At 43.2% G+C, this 16,685-nt stretch overlaps 1 protein-coding gene across 2 annotated transcripts in view; it reads left to right on the forward strand.

Moving 5' to 3' along the window:
- The window catches only part of LOC139376460 (eukaryotic translation initiation factor 3 subunit C-like), a 34,381-nt gene extending 19,841 nt beyond the window's left edge, over window positions 1-14,540 (forward strand). Inside the window, exons 15-27 of one of the 2 annotated variants that reach the window (XM_071119077.1) lie at window positions 960-1,184; window positions 2,845-3,036; window positions 3,550-3,721; window positions 6,063-6,222; window positions 6,517-6,582; window positions 7,418-7,505; window positions 7,637-7,802; window positions 9,613-9,657; window positions 12,153-12,197; window positions 12,394-12,441; window positions 13,041-13,079; window positions 13,625-13,663; window positions 14,000-14,540. In XM_071119077.1, the coding sequence (XP_070975178.1) occupies window positions 960-1,184; window positions 2,845-3,036; window positions 3,550-3,721; window positions 6,063-6,222; window positions 6,517-6,582; window positions 7,418-7,505; window positions 7,637-7,802; window positions 9,613-9,657; window positions 12,153-12,197; window positions 12,394-12,441; window positions 13,041-13,079; window positions 13,625-13,663; window positions 14,000-14,187 (1,473 nt within the window). In that variant the 3' untranslated portion in view covers window positions 14,188-14,540. The remainder of the gene's footprint in view (window positions 1-959; window positions 1,185-2,844; window positions 3,037-3,549; window positions 3,722-6,062; window positions 6,223-6,516; window positions 6,583-7,417; window positions 7,506-7,636; window positions 7,803-9,612; window positions 9,658-12,152; window positions 12,198-12,393; window positions 12,442-13,040; window positions 13,080-13,624; window positions 13,664-13,999) is intronic. The other variant, XM_071119078.1, reaches the window with a different exon arrangement.
- The last annotated feature ends 2,145 nt before the right edge of the window (window positions 14,541-16,685 follow it).

Genomic DNA, 16,685 nt, shown 5'->3' on the forward strand with positions numbered 1-16,685 from the left:
CCAGATGCCGCTGTTCTATCCTACCAGCCAGTATGTTGATATTGTCATCGTTCAGCCACGACTTACCAGACGCCGCTGTTCTATCCTGCCGGTACAGTGTTTAACCAGCCAGTATGTTGATATTGTCCTCGTTCAGCCACGACTTACCAGACGCCGCTGTTCTATCCTGCCGGTACAGTGTATAACCAGCCAGTATGTTGATATTGTCCTCGTTCAGCCACGACTTACCAGACGCCGCTGTTCTATCCTGCCGGTACAGTGTATAACCAGCCAGTATGTTGATATTGTCGTCGTCCAGCCACGACTCCGTGAAGCATAAGATGTTTGTTTTTAATGTCCCGTTGGTAGTTTAATCTTCGCCATAACTCGTAAATGTTTATTGTCCAGAGATTGCACATTTGCTAGCAGAATGGAAGGAAGTGGGGGTTTATTCGGTCACCTACGAATTCTCAGAAGGCAGCCTGCGCTCCGGCCCCTTTTTCTTCACTCAAATCACGGGGATCTGGGCCTGTTCCTGAAAAGGCAGTATATTGTACGCGTCCGACTCGTTAACCTAGTAATATCATCAACCATGTGTAGTTAACTAGTGATTATGTGAAGATAGTTTTTTAAAAGTTTAATGCTAGCTGGCAGCTTACCTTGGCTCCTTGCAGCCACAAATTATTTTTGATGCTGCACTCGCGTAACAGGTGGTCAGCCTGCCACAGTCTCCTTGTGGATTGCAATGTAATTGGCGTCCAAAAAGGCAGATTACCAATTTTGGTGTGAAATTGAAATCGGCCATAATTAATCGGCTGACCTCTGAGGGCCCCCTAAATAGTCAATGGAATGCTTTTCATGACTACGAAGTGTTAGTTGTATACAAAATAATTCTTATCCATGAGCTAATGTCCTAACCCAACCTTGTACTCACTTCCCATTGAGTTATCACTCTATCCCTCTACATTTCTCCTCCCTAGTCTGAGCAGGATGCGGAGGAGAGCGAGGGTGAGGACAGCGCCTTCATCATGGACCGCCTGTGCAAGTTCATCTACGCCAAGGACCGCACGGACCGCATCCGCACGTGCGCCATCCTGTGCCACATTTACCACCACGCGCTACACTCGCGTTGGTACCAGGCCCGTGACCTGATGCTCATGAGCCACCTGCAGGATAATATTCAGCACGCCGACCCACCCGTACAGGTATGAACACGTGAGTGTGGGGGCACACAACACCGGCACCCAGGATGTCAAGCTGTTCACACAATTCATTTACTTGCATATTTTCGGATGTTAGTATATCAAAAATATGTATGTTTTATCATTGGAATGTGCTACAAAACGAGGCAAGGATGCACTTTAGGACCATGCGGCTGTGTCTGAGCGGTCGGGTCGACTGGAGTGTTTATCCGACTGGATAAATGTTTTTATAAAATAATGTCTCCCCCCCACCTCTAAAACCAAAGTTGCACCTCTGCTAATATCACATACGCTTTACTCTATTTGGGGCTTATTCACCATCTAAGGAAGTGGAAATTCAACTCATTATCTAGATCACTAAATATAATAAACTGCTTGTTAGATTAATTACAACTAACAGTACATTTAATGTCCTAAACTTTGCCATGTACTACTCAATGATATCTATATAGGCCTATGCAATCATCAGAAAAGGCCGATACGCGCTTTGCCCGATCCGAATCTAAGATCCATACCAGTTTATTTGTTCTAAAAACGGTGCTAAAACACTACTTATAGTTGAGAAAATAAACAAACACATGTAGGTATTGTTGGTGTCTCATACAGGAGAGGGAGTGCAAAACAACGACGCTGGACAGAGTGGAATCAGGTGTAGCAAAAGGGCAGTTTATTTAAAGTCAGAGATATCTTGTCCTACAGCGTGCACGGACCTAAGCCATATTACTCTGAGGAGTCAGCTAAATTAGGCTGCCCAGCCAGAGTTTACAGCAGAATGTATACACAGAATAATGTAGGTGGAGTCTCGTCGTGTTGGTCTTCTGACTGGTCCTGAAGAGTTGGAGGCGGGCCTGCTCTAGCCAGAGCAGGGGCCCCATTGGTGCACAGCAGTAGGGGGGGTGGAGTGTGAGTGTACAGTGCTCATGAGATGTTTGTGTGTCAAGGAAGCGTGAATATAGGGACTGGCAATGTCTGCTTTAGGCTCAGGTGTTTCCTGTCTCTGCAGGAGTGCATGCAAGGGTCAATGTCAGTGAGATAGTTTGGCACTCTAAGCTCGTTAGTGTTGCAGGATTCTTTGTAGTTTACAGGGGAGTATATTTGCGTGATGGCAGCTGCGTGTCCTTCGGATAATCATGTTATTGCACGTAGGCTCTAAACTTGACTGAGGACACTGGGCCCAGAGTTATCTGAGGACATCCGGTTTAACCAGAGCATTGGCCTGCTAGTAATGCTTGATATTAGATTATTTATATAACAGTATTACAACAGTAGTTGCTTTCAAAACCGTTCTTTCTCGCGATTGAATTTTGAATTGCTGCGCAATCGGAACACATTTTCTTTCTCTACGCGAAGTGCTCAGGGGAGGGAGTGAGTCGCTCCTGCCAGCGAAACAGGGGCAGGGCAGACACTTTAATTGCAGGGATCAGGATAAGCCTGCTTGACCAAATCAAGCTTTTATCCTCCCCAAAAACAGAAAGCCTTGTAAAGTGATCAACTAGAATTTGCAGCTCGTACCGATGTGACCAAGAAAACATTGAACTTGCACAACCAAGTCGGTCTCAAAAATCAACTAAATTATTGCACTGTGGGGCCCTGCACATAAACTGTGTACACCCACCCACACAGACTGATAGACCTCTGTGTGTGACCATGTCTCCCCCTCCAGATCCTGTACAACAGGACCATGGTGCAGCTGGGGATCTGTGCCTTCCGCCAGGGCATGATCAAGGACGCCCACAATGCCCTGCTGGACATCCAGTCGAGTGGCCGTGCCAAGGAACTGCTGGGCCAGGGCCTACTCATGAGGAACATGCAGGAGAGGAATGCAGAACAGGAGAAGATCGAGAAGAGGCGACAGGTAAGCTACGGCTAGGCTAAGCTTAACTCAGTGGAAGAAACCACTGGTAGACTAAGGCTAGGATAGGTTGAAGCCAGCAAGCAGAACAGTAGAGGATTGTAAATACACTACAGTTAGCCTAGGCTAGTCAAATGCAGAACAGAAGAGACGAGCGGTAGGCTAGGCTAAACCCAGCAGAACAGTTGACAGGTAGGCTACGCTAAACCAAATCAAGCAAAAGACAACGCAGGTATGCTAGGCAAGGATAAACCCAGCCGAGCAGGAAACGATTGGTCTACCAGTCGTCTCGTATCACTCTCGGCTAAACAGACAGGTAGGCTAGGTTAAACATGGGGCTAGGTAAAACCCGACCGAGTAGGTTCCCAGCTGTAAAGCCTTTGTCTGGAAAGATTAAATAAAGATTTTCAGGATGATATACTGGAGCCTGTTTTGAATATTTTACAGTATTGCACTGATACACTACACTGACTGGGGTTGGTTTACGACGTGACGTTGTTGTCCATCTTGTTCCAGGTGCCCTTCCACATGCACATCAACCTGGAGCTGCTGGAGTGCGTGTACCTGGTGTCTGCCATGCTGCTGGAGATCCCCTACATGGCAGCCCATGAGTTTGATGCCCGCCGCAGGATGATCAGCAAGCAGTTCCACCACCAGCTGAGGGTGGGCGAGAGGCAGCCCCTTCTCGGTACGTACAGTAGACTGTGGTGACGAAGCAGGGTTGTGTTCATTAGGCACCAAATGGAAGAAAACAGACTGAAATGGACAGGGACTGCCTGGACCTTTCCAAAAAGACACTCATTTTGGTTTTAGAACGTTTTCCGTTGCGTGCCGTAATGAACACCGCCGAGTTTAGGACCAAAGGGTGGGTGGGGACAAGTAACTCATGCCTCAAAGAGACACAGGACTTAAGATGGGCAAAAAGGGCTGTTTTATTCTGATTGGCCTCAAATATCCAGTAATCCTGAGATGTCAACACAATGACTATTTAGAGATGTTGTGATGACCGTATTACCGCCACAGGCAGTCATGACCGCAGGTAAATTTCACATGACCGTTGAGTGGCCATGTAATCTCCTCTTATGCACTCTGGACATGCGTGGGTAACGACCTGGTACTCTGTGCTCTATTGTCCCTTTAACTTCTTATGGCTGCCATCCCATTAACGGGATAATTGTCATCAACAACCGCTGAATTGCATAGCGCCACATTCAAATAATATTACTAAAAATATTTATATTCATGAAATCACAAGTGCAGTATAGCAAAACACAGTTTAGCCCTTTGTTAATCCACCTGTCGTGTCAGATTTTGAAAATATGCTTTACAGCGAAAGCAATCCAATAGTTTGTAAGTTTATCAATCGCTCGACAAAACATTATGTACACCTAGCATCAAGTAGCTTGGTCACGAAAATCAGAAAAGCAATTAAATTAATAGTTTACCTTTGGTCTTCGGATGTTTTCACTCACGAGACTCCCAGTTACACAAATGTTCCTTTTGTTCCATAAAGATTATTTTATATCCAAAATACCTCCATTTGTTTGGCGCGTTATGTTCAGAAATCCACAGGAAAGAGCGATCACGACAACGCAGACAAATTCCAAATAGTATCCGTAATGTGAACAGAAACATGTCAAACGATTTTTTATAATCAAAATCCTCAGGTTGTTTTTAAAATATATAATCAATAATATATCAACCGCAACTGTCTTTTTCAGTCGGAGAGGGAAAGGCAATGGCTACCCAAACTCTGTTGCACCAAGCAAAACGCTGCTGGCACCCGGCCATACAATGACGCAATGTTATCTTTCTCCCTCATTTTTCAAAATAAAAGCCTGTCTAAAGACTGACACCTTGAAGTGATAGGAAAATGAATCTGGTTGATATCCCTTTAAATGGAGCAAAGGCAGGCTATGGAACATGGAGTTTTCAAAATAGAAGCCACTTCCTGGTTTGATTTTCCTCAGGGTTTCGCCTGCAATATCAGTTCTGTTATACTCACAGACAATATTTAGATGACGTGTTTTGTCTCTTGCCCCTGTTCCTGACCATTTAATAATGGGCCATTCTAAATCATACATTTGACATATTAGTAAAAACCAGATTAAACTGAGAATAGTCTGATGGGTGAACATATGATCACTTGATGAGAGAACAGCGTGTGTAGCACGGAACAGAGCATAACCTTTTTTTGCACAATTCATAACTCATTTAACCAAATAACTCAATCTGACGTATAGAACCTCAAATGATCACTTTTACGCTCAACATGGGCACTTCATATGCACACTCGCTCCGGACTGGGAAAAATACATGTTGTATTTTATTCCGCTAAGTTCAATTATAAAATTCGAACTATTAAAGCATATAGAATAAAATGATGTCAGCTTATACAATTTTAAAAGCATTACAATACATTCACAGATTTCACAACATGCTGTGTGCCCTAAGGCCCCTACTCCACCACTACCACATATCTACAGTACTAAGTCCGTGTGTGTGTGTGTGTGTGTGTGTGTGTGTATACATGTGTCTGTGCCAATGTTTGTTACTTCACAGTCCCCGCTGTTCCATAAGGTGTTTTAAAATGTAATTTTACTGCTTGCGTCAGTTACTTGATGTGGAATAGAGTTCCATGTAGTCCTGGTTCTATGTTTTACTGTGTTGACATGCTCAGGAATTAAATGAGTTAATAAACCAATAAAAATGCGTTCTAAACCTCTCTGCCAATAACTAGTTTTCGGTTTTCCCCTCCCCACTCAGACCGCTCTCTCTGACAATTCTTGCTTGAGAAATTACTATTTTTCTAAGCTTTTGTTCTCCATCTTTTTTGACCATTGTAATAGAAACAGAATCTCAGTGAAGTATTTAATCGTTAACCAGAAATGATTTGATATTGAGATAAAAACGGCTGCATTAACTTAAAGGTCTAAGATTGTATTGGTACTTGTCTGTATTAGCTGTACAGGCACAAAAATGGACATACAGACACTAAACAAATCCGTCCCTTTCCGTGCATCCTCCAGGACCCCCAGAGAGCATGCGCGAGCACGTGGTGGCGGCCAGCAAGTCCATGAAGATGGGCGACTGGCGCACCTGCCACTCGTTCATCATCAACGAGAAGATGAACAGCAAGGTGTGGGATCTGTTCCCTGAGACGCAGTGTGTACGAGAGATGCTCGTCCGGTGAGTTTTCTGAAATAAGGTCTGCATCAACACCCCTCTTGTTCAACTCTCCCTTGTTTGATCAGAGGTCAGTATCAACCAATCGTGGCCTGGAATGGTTTTAATAAAATTAATTCAATCAAGATCGTCAAATAGCTAATTAAACACTACCTTTTTAGTAGCTTTCTTTAGACAAAATAAGTTTTACACTATTACTCACAGTGACTGCTTATTTCATGACTAAACGACCGTTTCGGCAGCCCGTCCTTCAGAGGTAACATTCCTGTAACGTTTCCTGGTGGTTTGTGGTTGCAGGAAGATCCAGGAGGAGTCTCTGAGGACGTACCTGTTCACCTACAGCAGCGTTTATGACTCCATCAGGTAATAACTTTTCAAACGGTCAGAGGTGGTTTCCCAGTTACAGATTACACCTAGTCTTGGACTAAAAAGCACATTTAGTGGAGATTCTTAATTACTGTAGCCTGGTCCCCAACTGTTTGTGTTGTGTAGCCGACAGCGATGACCATGGAGATTACTATAGACTTAGTGTTTCCAACGTAGCCAGCCTTCCAAAATCCCATCTCTTTCACTTGACTATTAAGTCAGGCCAATTTCACATTTCACAGACAGTGATTTAGGGCTGTAATCTAGCTCACTACGGTAAAACAGCCCGTTCCTCATCGGACAGTCACGGCTCCATGTGCGCCCCACACACACCCGTTCTGCCCCTCTACCAGAAAGGAGTATCAGAGAAGGTCTTTCTATTGCCTTCACTTAGCTTCTCCCCAGACTTTCAACATTCTTTCCTCATGATTTGTCTAGTTGGATTCGATTTCGTGCTATAGCCCAACTGTCGTTTTTAGAAGCGTTTTTGTATAAAACTATTTTAATTTAAGGGGGGGCAGCAACAGGGTCGATTTAGCATTGTGCATCACAATGTTTAATGGGTACATAACCACAATAGGACAATTGTTAAACGGTGATGTCAACCATCTCCTTCGGAGTAGTCATGCTTAGGTTACTTCCCCAGGCTTTCACACTAATGTGAGTAGCCTGGGATTCCAAGGCTACCATTGGTTTTACAGCACAAAATGGGACCAGGCTACATCTACTGTGCCTCATCATATAATTGTCTTACCTGGTTAAAGAATGGATAAATAAAATTCAGACATTTCTTCTCCCCCCCCCCCCCCCCCCCCCCCTCTTTGTGTCTCAGTATGGAGACACTGAATGAAATGTTTGAGCTGGAGCTGCCCACAGTGCACAGCATCATCAGCAAGATGATCATCAATGAGGAGCTCATGGTAAAACCCGCGGCATCAATGGTCTCAAAGGGCTGTGTGTAGATCGTACAACCCCACAGATTTAATGAAGCTAGATGATGTCTGTGTCTGAATGGCTTTCTCCTGTGTGTATCATGTCTCCCCTCACACAGGCGTCCCTGGACCAGCCCACCCAGACTGTGGTGATGCATCGCACAGAGCCCACCTCCCTGCAAAACATGGCCCTGCAGCTGGCTGAGAAGCTGGGCGGCCTGGTCGAGAACAATGAGCGCATCTTTGACCTCAAGCAGGGCGTGTATGGTGGCTACTTCAACAGAGGTTAGTGGGGCTGCCCCATAGAATACATGCAGACCTGCCAAACTGCACGCATTTTGCCGATCATCCACACATTTTGAGTCCAACGTACACCGGTATGAAAAACTACCTCCACTAGAAGCCTATTTTTGCATATTTTATCATGTTGTTTTTGACTGAACTATCTGAAGTTGAAGCCAATCAGAGGTCTTGGCCAATCAGAGGACTTGGGCATCTCTAGCGCTCCAACCCGCACCCGTAGTTGTAGTGGTTTCCTCTCAAGCTTGGATGGTAGCACTCCACTTCGTCTGTTGATACCACTGTTAAGGGGGGAAAAGGGTAGGACAAATGGAGAACGAACTGTTTGCCAAATACATGTTCCAAAATTGTATGTGTTAGTCAAGCACACATCCACTATTTCGTAGTTGTGTCACAGGTACTAGCAGACTGGTGATGGTTACACGCTCACAGATACTAGCAGACTGGTGATGGTTACACGGTCACAGATACTAGCAGACTGGTGATTATTACACGGTCACAGATACTGGCAGACTGGTGATGATTACACGGTCACAGATACTGGTGATTATTACACGGTCACAGATACTGGCAGACTGGTGATTATTACACGGTCACAGATACTGGTGATTATTACACGGTCACAGATACTGGCAGACTGGTGATTATTACGCGGTCACAGATACTGGCAGACTGGTGATTATTACACGGTCACAGATACTGGCAGACTGGTGATTATTACACGGTCACAGATACTGGCAGACTGGTGATTATTACACGGTCACAGATACTGGCAGACTGGTGACTATTACACGGTCACAGATACTAGCAAACTGGTGATTATTACACGGTCACAGATACTGGTGATTATTACACGGTCACAGATACTTGCAGACTGGTGACTATTACACGGTCACAGATACTTGCAGACTGGTGATTATTACACGGTCACAGATACTAGCAGACTGGTGATTACACGCTCACAGATACTGGCAGACTGGTGATGATTACACGCTCACAGATACTGGCAGACTGGTGATGGTTACACGGTCACAGATACTGGTGATTATTACACGGTCACAGATACTAGCAGACTGGTGATTACACGCTCACAGATACTAGCGGACTGGTGATTACACGCTCACAGATACTGGCAGACTGGTGATTATTACACGGTCACAGATACTGGCAGACTGGTGATTGTTACACAGTCACAGATACTGGCAGACTGGTGATGATTACACGGTCACAGATACTGGCAGACTGGTGATTGTTACACGGTCACAGATACTGGCAGACTGGTGATGATTACACGGTCACATATACTGGCAGACTGGTGATTATTACACGGCCACAGATACTAGCAGACTGGTGACTATTACACGGTCACAGATACTGGTGATTATTACACGGTCACAGATACTGGCAGACTGGTGATGATTACACGGTCACAGATACTGGCAGACTGGTGATTATTACACGGTCACAGATACTGGCAGACTGGTGATTATTATACTGGCAGACTGGTGATTATTACACACTAGGTCACGGTCACAGATACTGGCAGACTGGTGATGGTTACACGGTCACAGATACTGGCAGACTGGTGATGGTTACACGGTCACAGATACTGGTGATTATTACACGGTCACAGATACCGGCAGACTGGTGATTATTACACGCTCACAGATACTAGCAGACTGGTGATTACACGGTCACAGATACTGGCAGACTGGTGATTATTACACCTAAGGTACCTCAAGTAACACTGGCTGTAAGTGATTTGTTGGGTCCTGTATGTGTGTGTCTGTTACAGATCAGAAAGGTGGCTACCAGCAGAAGCAGGGTGGTTACAACAGAGGTAAGTGCCAATCTTGAACAAACAGGGCGTCTGCCGTAGACCCTTAGGGAGTGTTTCCGTACCACTGACCACAATATTATCCTTAGCCAACCTGCATGTTTCTTACAGTAGATGCATCGCAGGAAGCCGCTGTCCTGAATGTTTAAATTATCCCCACCCCAATATTGAAAGTTAATTATGATGCATGATTTATTGAATATGTTAAGATGTTTGAGTGTGTCGCCTATTTCACAGTACTGGGCCCGGCCAAGCTGTATTGCGATGGCCTGGTTACACATCCACTATAAATCCTGGAACGGTGCTGGAGAGAATGTGAAAATAAAATATTAAGCTAGCACAATACAAGTATGGCTGGCACGATAGTGTGAAAGACATTGGTGTGCATGTGCGCCTGGAGGCATGTTTCGTGTGAACAATAAAATATACCTACAGTGCATTCAGAAAGTATTCAGACCCCTTCCCTTTGTTATATTACAGCCTTATTCTAAAATGCATTCAATATTTTTCTCCCCTTGTCAATCTACACACTAGAACCCCATAATGACCAAGCGAAAAACAGTTTTTTTTTTTTTTTTTTTGAAATATGTTCAAAAAATAAACAGAAATACAATATTTACCTAAGTATTCAGAACCTTTGCTATGAGCCGCCAAATTCAGTATCCTGTTTCCAATGATCATCTTTGATGTTTTTACATCTTGATTGGAGTCCACCTGGTGGTAAATTCAATAGATTGGACATGATCCAGGCTGTATCACATCCGGCCGTGATTGGGGGTCCCATAGGGAGGCCCACAATTGGCCCCGTGTTGTCCAGGTTTGGCCGGGGTAGGCCGTCATTGGAAATAAGAATTTGTTCTTAATGGACTTTCCTAGTTAAATATAGGTTCAATAAACAACAATACAAATTTGGAAAGGCACACACCTGTCTAAGGTCCCACTGAACTCCAAGACAGGATTGTGTCAAGGCACAGATCTGGAGAAGGGTACTAAAACATTTCTGCAGCATTGAAGAACACAGTGGCCTCCATCATTCTTAAAGGAAGACGTTTGGAACCACCCAGACTCTTCCTAGAGCTGGCTGCCCGGCTTCCCAGCCAAACTGAGCAATCAGGGGAGAAGGGCCTTGGTCAGGGAGGTGGCCAAGAACCCGGTGGTCACTGACAGAGCTCCAGAGTTCCTCTGTGGAGATGGGAGAACCTTCCAGAAGGACAAACATCTCTGCAGCACTCCACCAATTGGGCATTTTATGGTACAGTGGCCAGACAGAAGCCACTCCTCAGTAAAAGGCACATGACAGCCCGCTTGGAGTTTGCCAAAATGCACCTAAAGACTCTCAGACCATGAGAAACAAGATTATCTGTTTCTGATGAAACCAAGATTGAACTCTTTGGCCTGAATGCCAAGCGTCTAGAGGATACCTGGCCCCATCCCTACGGTGAAGCATGGTGGTGGCAGCATCATGCTGTGGGGATGCTTTTCAGCGGCAGGGACTGGGAGATCCTTGATGGGAACTTGCTCAGTGCCTCAGACTGTGGTGAAGCACACTGCCAAGACAATGCAGGTGTTACGGTTCTCTTGTGGTGAAGGAGAGTCGGACCAAAATGCAGCGTGTAGATTGCGATCCATGTTTAATCAAACAAACGTAAACACGAATCAATACAAAACACTACAAAACAATAAACGTAACGAAAACCGAAACAGCCTATACTTGTGTCAACTAACACAGCGACAGGAACAAAGACACTAAGGACAATCACCCACGACAAACTCAAAGAATATGGCTGCCTAAATATGGTTCCCAATCAGAGACAACGATAAACACCTGCCTCTGATTGAGAACCACTCCAGACAGCCATAGACTTTGCTAGATCACCCCACTAGCTACAATCCCAATATATACACACCAAAACCCCAAGACAAAACACACCACAATACAAAAACCCCATGCCACACCCTGGCCTGACCCAATACATGAAGATAAACACAAAATACTTTGACCAGGGCGTGACAGCAGGAGTGGCTTCGGGACAAGTCTATGTCCTTGAGTGGACTGAGCCTGGACTTGAACCCGATCGACCATCTCTGGAGAGACCTGAAAATAGCTGTGCCTGAAAGAGCTTGAGGATCTGCAGAGAAGAACGGGAGAAACTCCCCAAATACAGGTGTGCCAAGCTTGTCGCGTCATACCCAAGACTTGAGGCTGCAATCACTGCCAAAGGTGCTTCAAAAAGCACTGAGTAAAGGGTCTGAATACTTATCTAAATATGATATTTCAGTTTCTGCAATGTCATTATGATATTGTGTGTAGATTCAAATAAAATAAATAATTTAAAATAAGGCTGTAATGTAACACTCTGGGAGAAGTCAAGGGGTCTGAATACTTTCTTAAGGCACTGTATATTTTGTATGATTATTTTTTATTGTTTGTCTACGCCCACGCTCATTGCATGCCACAGCTGTGTGTTTTCTAAACTGTTTTCACTGTACGGTTTCAGACCAGAGAGGCAGTTACCAACAGAAGCAAGGCGGTTACAACCGAGGTGTTTGAAATAACTGATTGAAATGCATGATTGTCGGAATATTATGAGAGCGACTGTGTATTTGTCTTATTTCAGTGTATATGTGAGTGAGAAACAAATAGTATATGAATGTAGTCAAATGTTGTTTTTTTATCCCCTTTGTGTGTGTATGCCCAACATGTGTCACAGCTGTGTCTAAACTGTTGTGTGTTTTCAGATGGTCAGAGAGGCAGCTACCAACCGAAGCAGGGAGGTTACAACAGAGGTGCTTATGTCCCAATTTATACCTCCTTTATTTTCTAATGGAAGTCTTTTTAAAAGGGGGGGGGGGGGAATCCTGCTATTTTTAAATTCACTATCAGTGAGCTGCAGTCCCCTCTATGAATGATCAGACATCAGGATTTCACACCAGGTGGCGGCAACAACTATCTTTTTAACGTCTACATTTTAACGTGTAATATTTCCATGTACACCATCACAATAATATGCGTTGGTTGTCTTTAGGCAGCTCTTCAGAAACATTAGGATGTCATAAGTTAGAATTTCTAACACAATGTATTCATTACTGTACTGTGTAATTGTTTTTTTTTTGTGTTTAATACATTTCAGCTTTGGATTGCTCTCGCTAAAACTATGAAACATGTAATTGAACCAAATAACGGCTTCTCGCCATGAGATTATTATATATATATTTTACCTAAACCTGCATGCAAGGTCTAGTGACAAACACCTAAAGAACACACACGTATAGACATTATAAAGGAAAATATATGTAGTTCTAAAAGTGCACAAGTAAGTTGTGAATGATATTGGCCACATTGAATTGTGGATTCGCTCGTGCTTACAGTTTCTGGTTGGTTTCAGATGGAGGCGGTTACCAACAGAGGGGCGGTTACAACCGAGGTGCTTATCGACCATTTTATACCACCTTTATTTTCTTATCACTTTCTTCTGTTTATTCTAAAAGCCACCTTCATTCAGTGAGCGGCTCTCCCCTTTTTCTCTCATTCCGCTATGCCCGAGTCTTGGCACTATTACCAGTAGTCTAGAACCTATGGGATTTCATGCCTATAGAATAAAAATGTCAAAATCAACCATTTTTAAGTGTACTAATTCCATTTAATTATATACCATCTTAAAAATAAACAATGCATTGGCTATGTTTAGGTAGGTCTAAAGAAACTGGTATTTCAGACCTATTAACTTTATTTTTCTTTTGGAAAAAATGTATTTTATTTGTGGATTGCATGAGCTAAATCTCTGAAACAGAGTTAACATGTATTTGAACCCAGTAAGAACTTATTTTTATGAGAAGGAAGAAAAAGTACCTTAACCCTGCATGGAAATAAAAACAACTAACCAATGCATAAGCACCAATGCAAAAAAAGTCATTTGTTGGTTATACTGGACATGCCTCACACATGTTTACCATTTCTGGTTGGTTTCAGATGGAGGCAGTTACCAACAGAGGGGCGGTTACAACCGAGGTGCTTATGAATTTATGCCACCTTTATCCTAGAAATGTCCAGATTTTACTTGAGCTATTTGTTAAAGCCACAGTCTGTGACCTGTAGTCCCTTGTCATCCTCCCTCCATGCCTGAGCCTTTTGGCTACTCTAATCCCCCCCAAAACACACACACACCATTCTCTCTTGCAGTCTTTCACTTCTGTTCTTCGCACAACTTGTTAGCATTAGCCCACATATATTGTGATATGTCTTGTCAGCTCATTTTGTCTGGCCATTTTAGTGTCACTGTTCTGTTCACATTTTCCTAATTTAATCTCTGAATCGTTATTTTTCGTCTCCATCTCTGGTCCACAGACGGAAACAGAGGAGGTGGTGGTGGCTACCAGGGCCAGAACAGGGGGGGCTACCAGGGAGGCGGGGGCTACCAGGGAGGCGGGGGCTACCAGGGAGGCGGGGGCTACCAGGGAGGCGGGGGCTACCAGGGAGGCTACAGGGGGGGCTACAAAGGGGGCTACCAGAACCAGGATAGGAGAGACTACTGAGCCAGAGGAACCTGGTTTAACAGAGCCAGCCAGTCTTCATTCCAAACATCATCTTGGGTTATTTCACTTGACATTGCACCTCTACTACACTATTCTCCCTTTGTACCACATTAATCAACTTTCCCAGCTTGAAAACTGTCAGCTTCCGTATCTTTGAATACTTTGTAGTGTAATATCATTATTGACTACTCTTTGTCGAGTGAATGGTTTTTCGACTGAGTTTTGAATAGTTGTGTATTAACAAGATTACTGCATTTGCCGTGTGACAGGTTTTCTTTTGGCAGTGTAGTCGGGGCAGATGTCAAGTGACGTTTTTTCAGTTGTAACCTGCAAAATAAACATTATTGAATGAATACACGCTTTGACTGATTCTTTATGACCATTGTAACATCAAAAACATTGTCAAGTAATGGTAACTACTACAGCATCTAGTGTATGTACACACACACACACACATTGTCAAGTAATGGTAACTACTACAGCATCTAGTGTATGTACACACACACACACATTGTCAAGTAATGGTAACTACTACAGCATCTAGTGTATGTACACACACACATTGTCAAGTAATGGTAACTACTACAGCATCTAGTGTATGTACACACACACACTGTCAAGTAATGGCAACTACTACAGCATCTAGTGTATGTACACACACACACTGTCAAGTAATGGTAACTACTACAGCATCTAGTGTATGTACACACACACACTGTCAAGTAATGGCAACTACTACAGCATCTAGTGTATGTACACACAAACACATTGTCAAGTAATGGTAACTACTACAGCATCTAGTGTATGTACACACACTGTCAAGTAATGGTAACTACTACAGCATCTAGTGTATGTACACACACACACACACACATTGTCAAGTAATGGTAACTACTACAGCATCTAGTGTATGTACACACACTGTCAAGTAATGGTAACTACTACAGCATCTAGTGTATGTACACACACACACACACACTGTCAAGTAATGGTAACTACTACAGCATCTAGTGTATGTATACACACACTGTCAAGTAATGGTAACTACTACAGCATCTAGTGTATGTATACACATTGTCAAGTAATGGTAACTACTACAGCATCTAGTGTATGTATACACACACACACACTGTCAAGTAATGGTAACTACTACAGCATCTAGTGTATGTATACACACACACTGTCAAGTAATGGTAACTACTACAGCATCTAGTGTATGTATACACACACACTGTCAAGTAATGGTAACTACTACAGCATCTAGTGTATGTATACACACACACTGTCAAGTAATGGTAACTACTACAGCATCTAGTGTATGTATACACACACTGTCAAGTAATGGTAACTACTACAGCATCTAGTGTATGTACACACACACTGTCAAGTAATTGTAACTACTACAGCATCTAGTGTATGTATACACACACAAACACACTGTCAAGTAATGGTAACTACTACAGCATCTAGTGTATGTACACACACACATTGTCAAGTAATGGTAACTACTACAGCATCTAGTGTATGTATACACACACACACTTTGTCAAGTAATGGTAACTACTACAGCATCTAGTGTATGTACACACAAACACACTGTCAAGTAATGGTTACTACAGCATCTAGTGTATGTACACACACACACTGTCAAGTAATGGTAACTACTACAGCATCTAGTGTATGTACACACACACACACACACACACATTGTCAAGTAATGGTAACTACTCCAGCATCTAGTGTATGTACACACACACACATTGTCAAGTAATGGTAACTACTACAGCATCTAGTGTATGTACACACACACACACATTGTCAAGTAATGGTAACTACTACAGCATCTAGTGTATGTACACACACACACTGTCAAGTAATGGTAACTACTACAGCATCTAATGTATGTACACACACACATTGTCAAGTAATGGTAACTACTACAGCATCTAGTGTATGTACACACACACACACACACATTGTCAAGTAATGGTAACTACTACAGCATCTAGTGTATGTACACACACACACATTGTCAAGTAATGATAACTACTACAGCATCTAGTGTATGTATACACACACACACACACTTTGTCAAGTAATGGTAACTACTACAGCATCTAGTGTATGTACACACACACACACACATTGTCAAGTAATGGTAACTACTACAGCATCTAGTGTATGTACACACACACACACATTGTCAAGTAATGGTAACTACTACAGCATCTAGTGTATGTACACACACACACACATTGTCAAGTAATGGTAACTACTACAGCATCTAGTGTATGTACACACACACACTGTCAAGTAATGGCAACTACTACAGCATCTAGTGTATGTACACACAAACACATTGTCAAGTAATGGTAACTACTACAGCATCTAGTGTATGTACACACACTGTCAAGTAATGGTAACTACTACAGCATCTAGTGTATGTACACACACACACACACATTGTCAAGTAATGGTAACTACTACAGCATCTAGTG

This window comes from Oncorhynchus clarkii, chromosome 20, assembly GCF_045791955.1.
Source record: "Oncorhynchus clarkii lewisi isolate Uvic-CL-2024 chromosome 20, UVic_Ocla_1.0, whole genome shotgun sequence".
Lineage (NCBI taxonomy): Eukaryota > Metazoa > Chordata > Actinopteri > Salmoniformes > Salmonidae > Oncorhynchus > Oncorhynchus clarkii.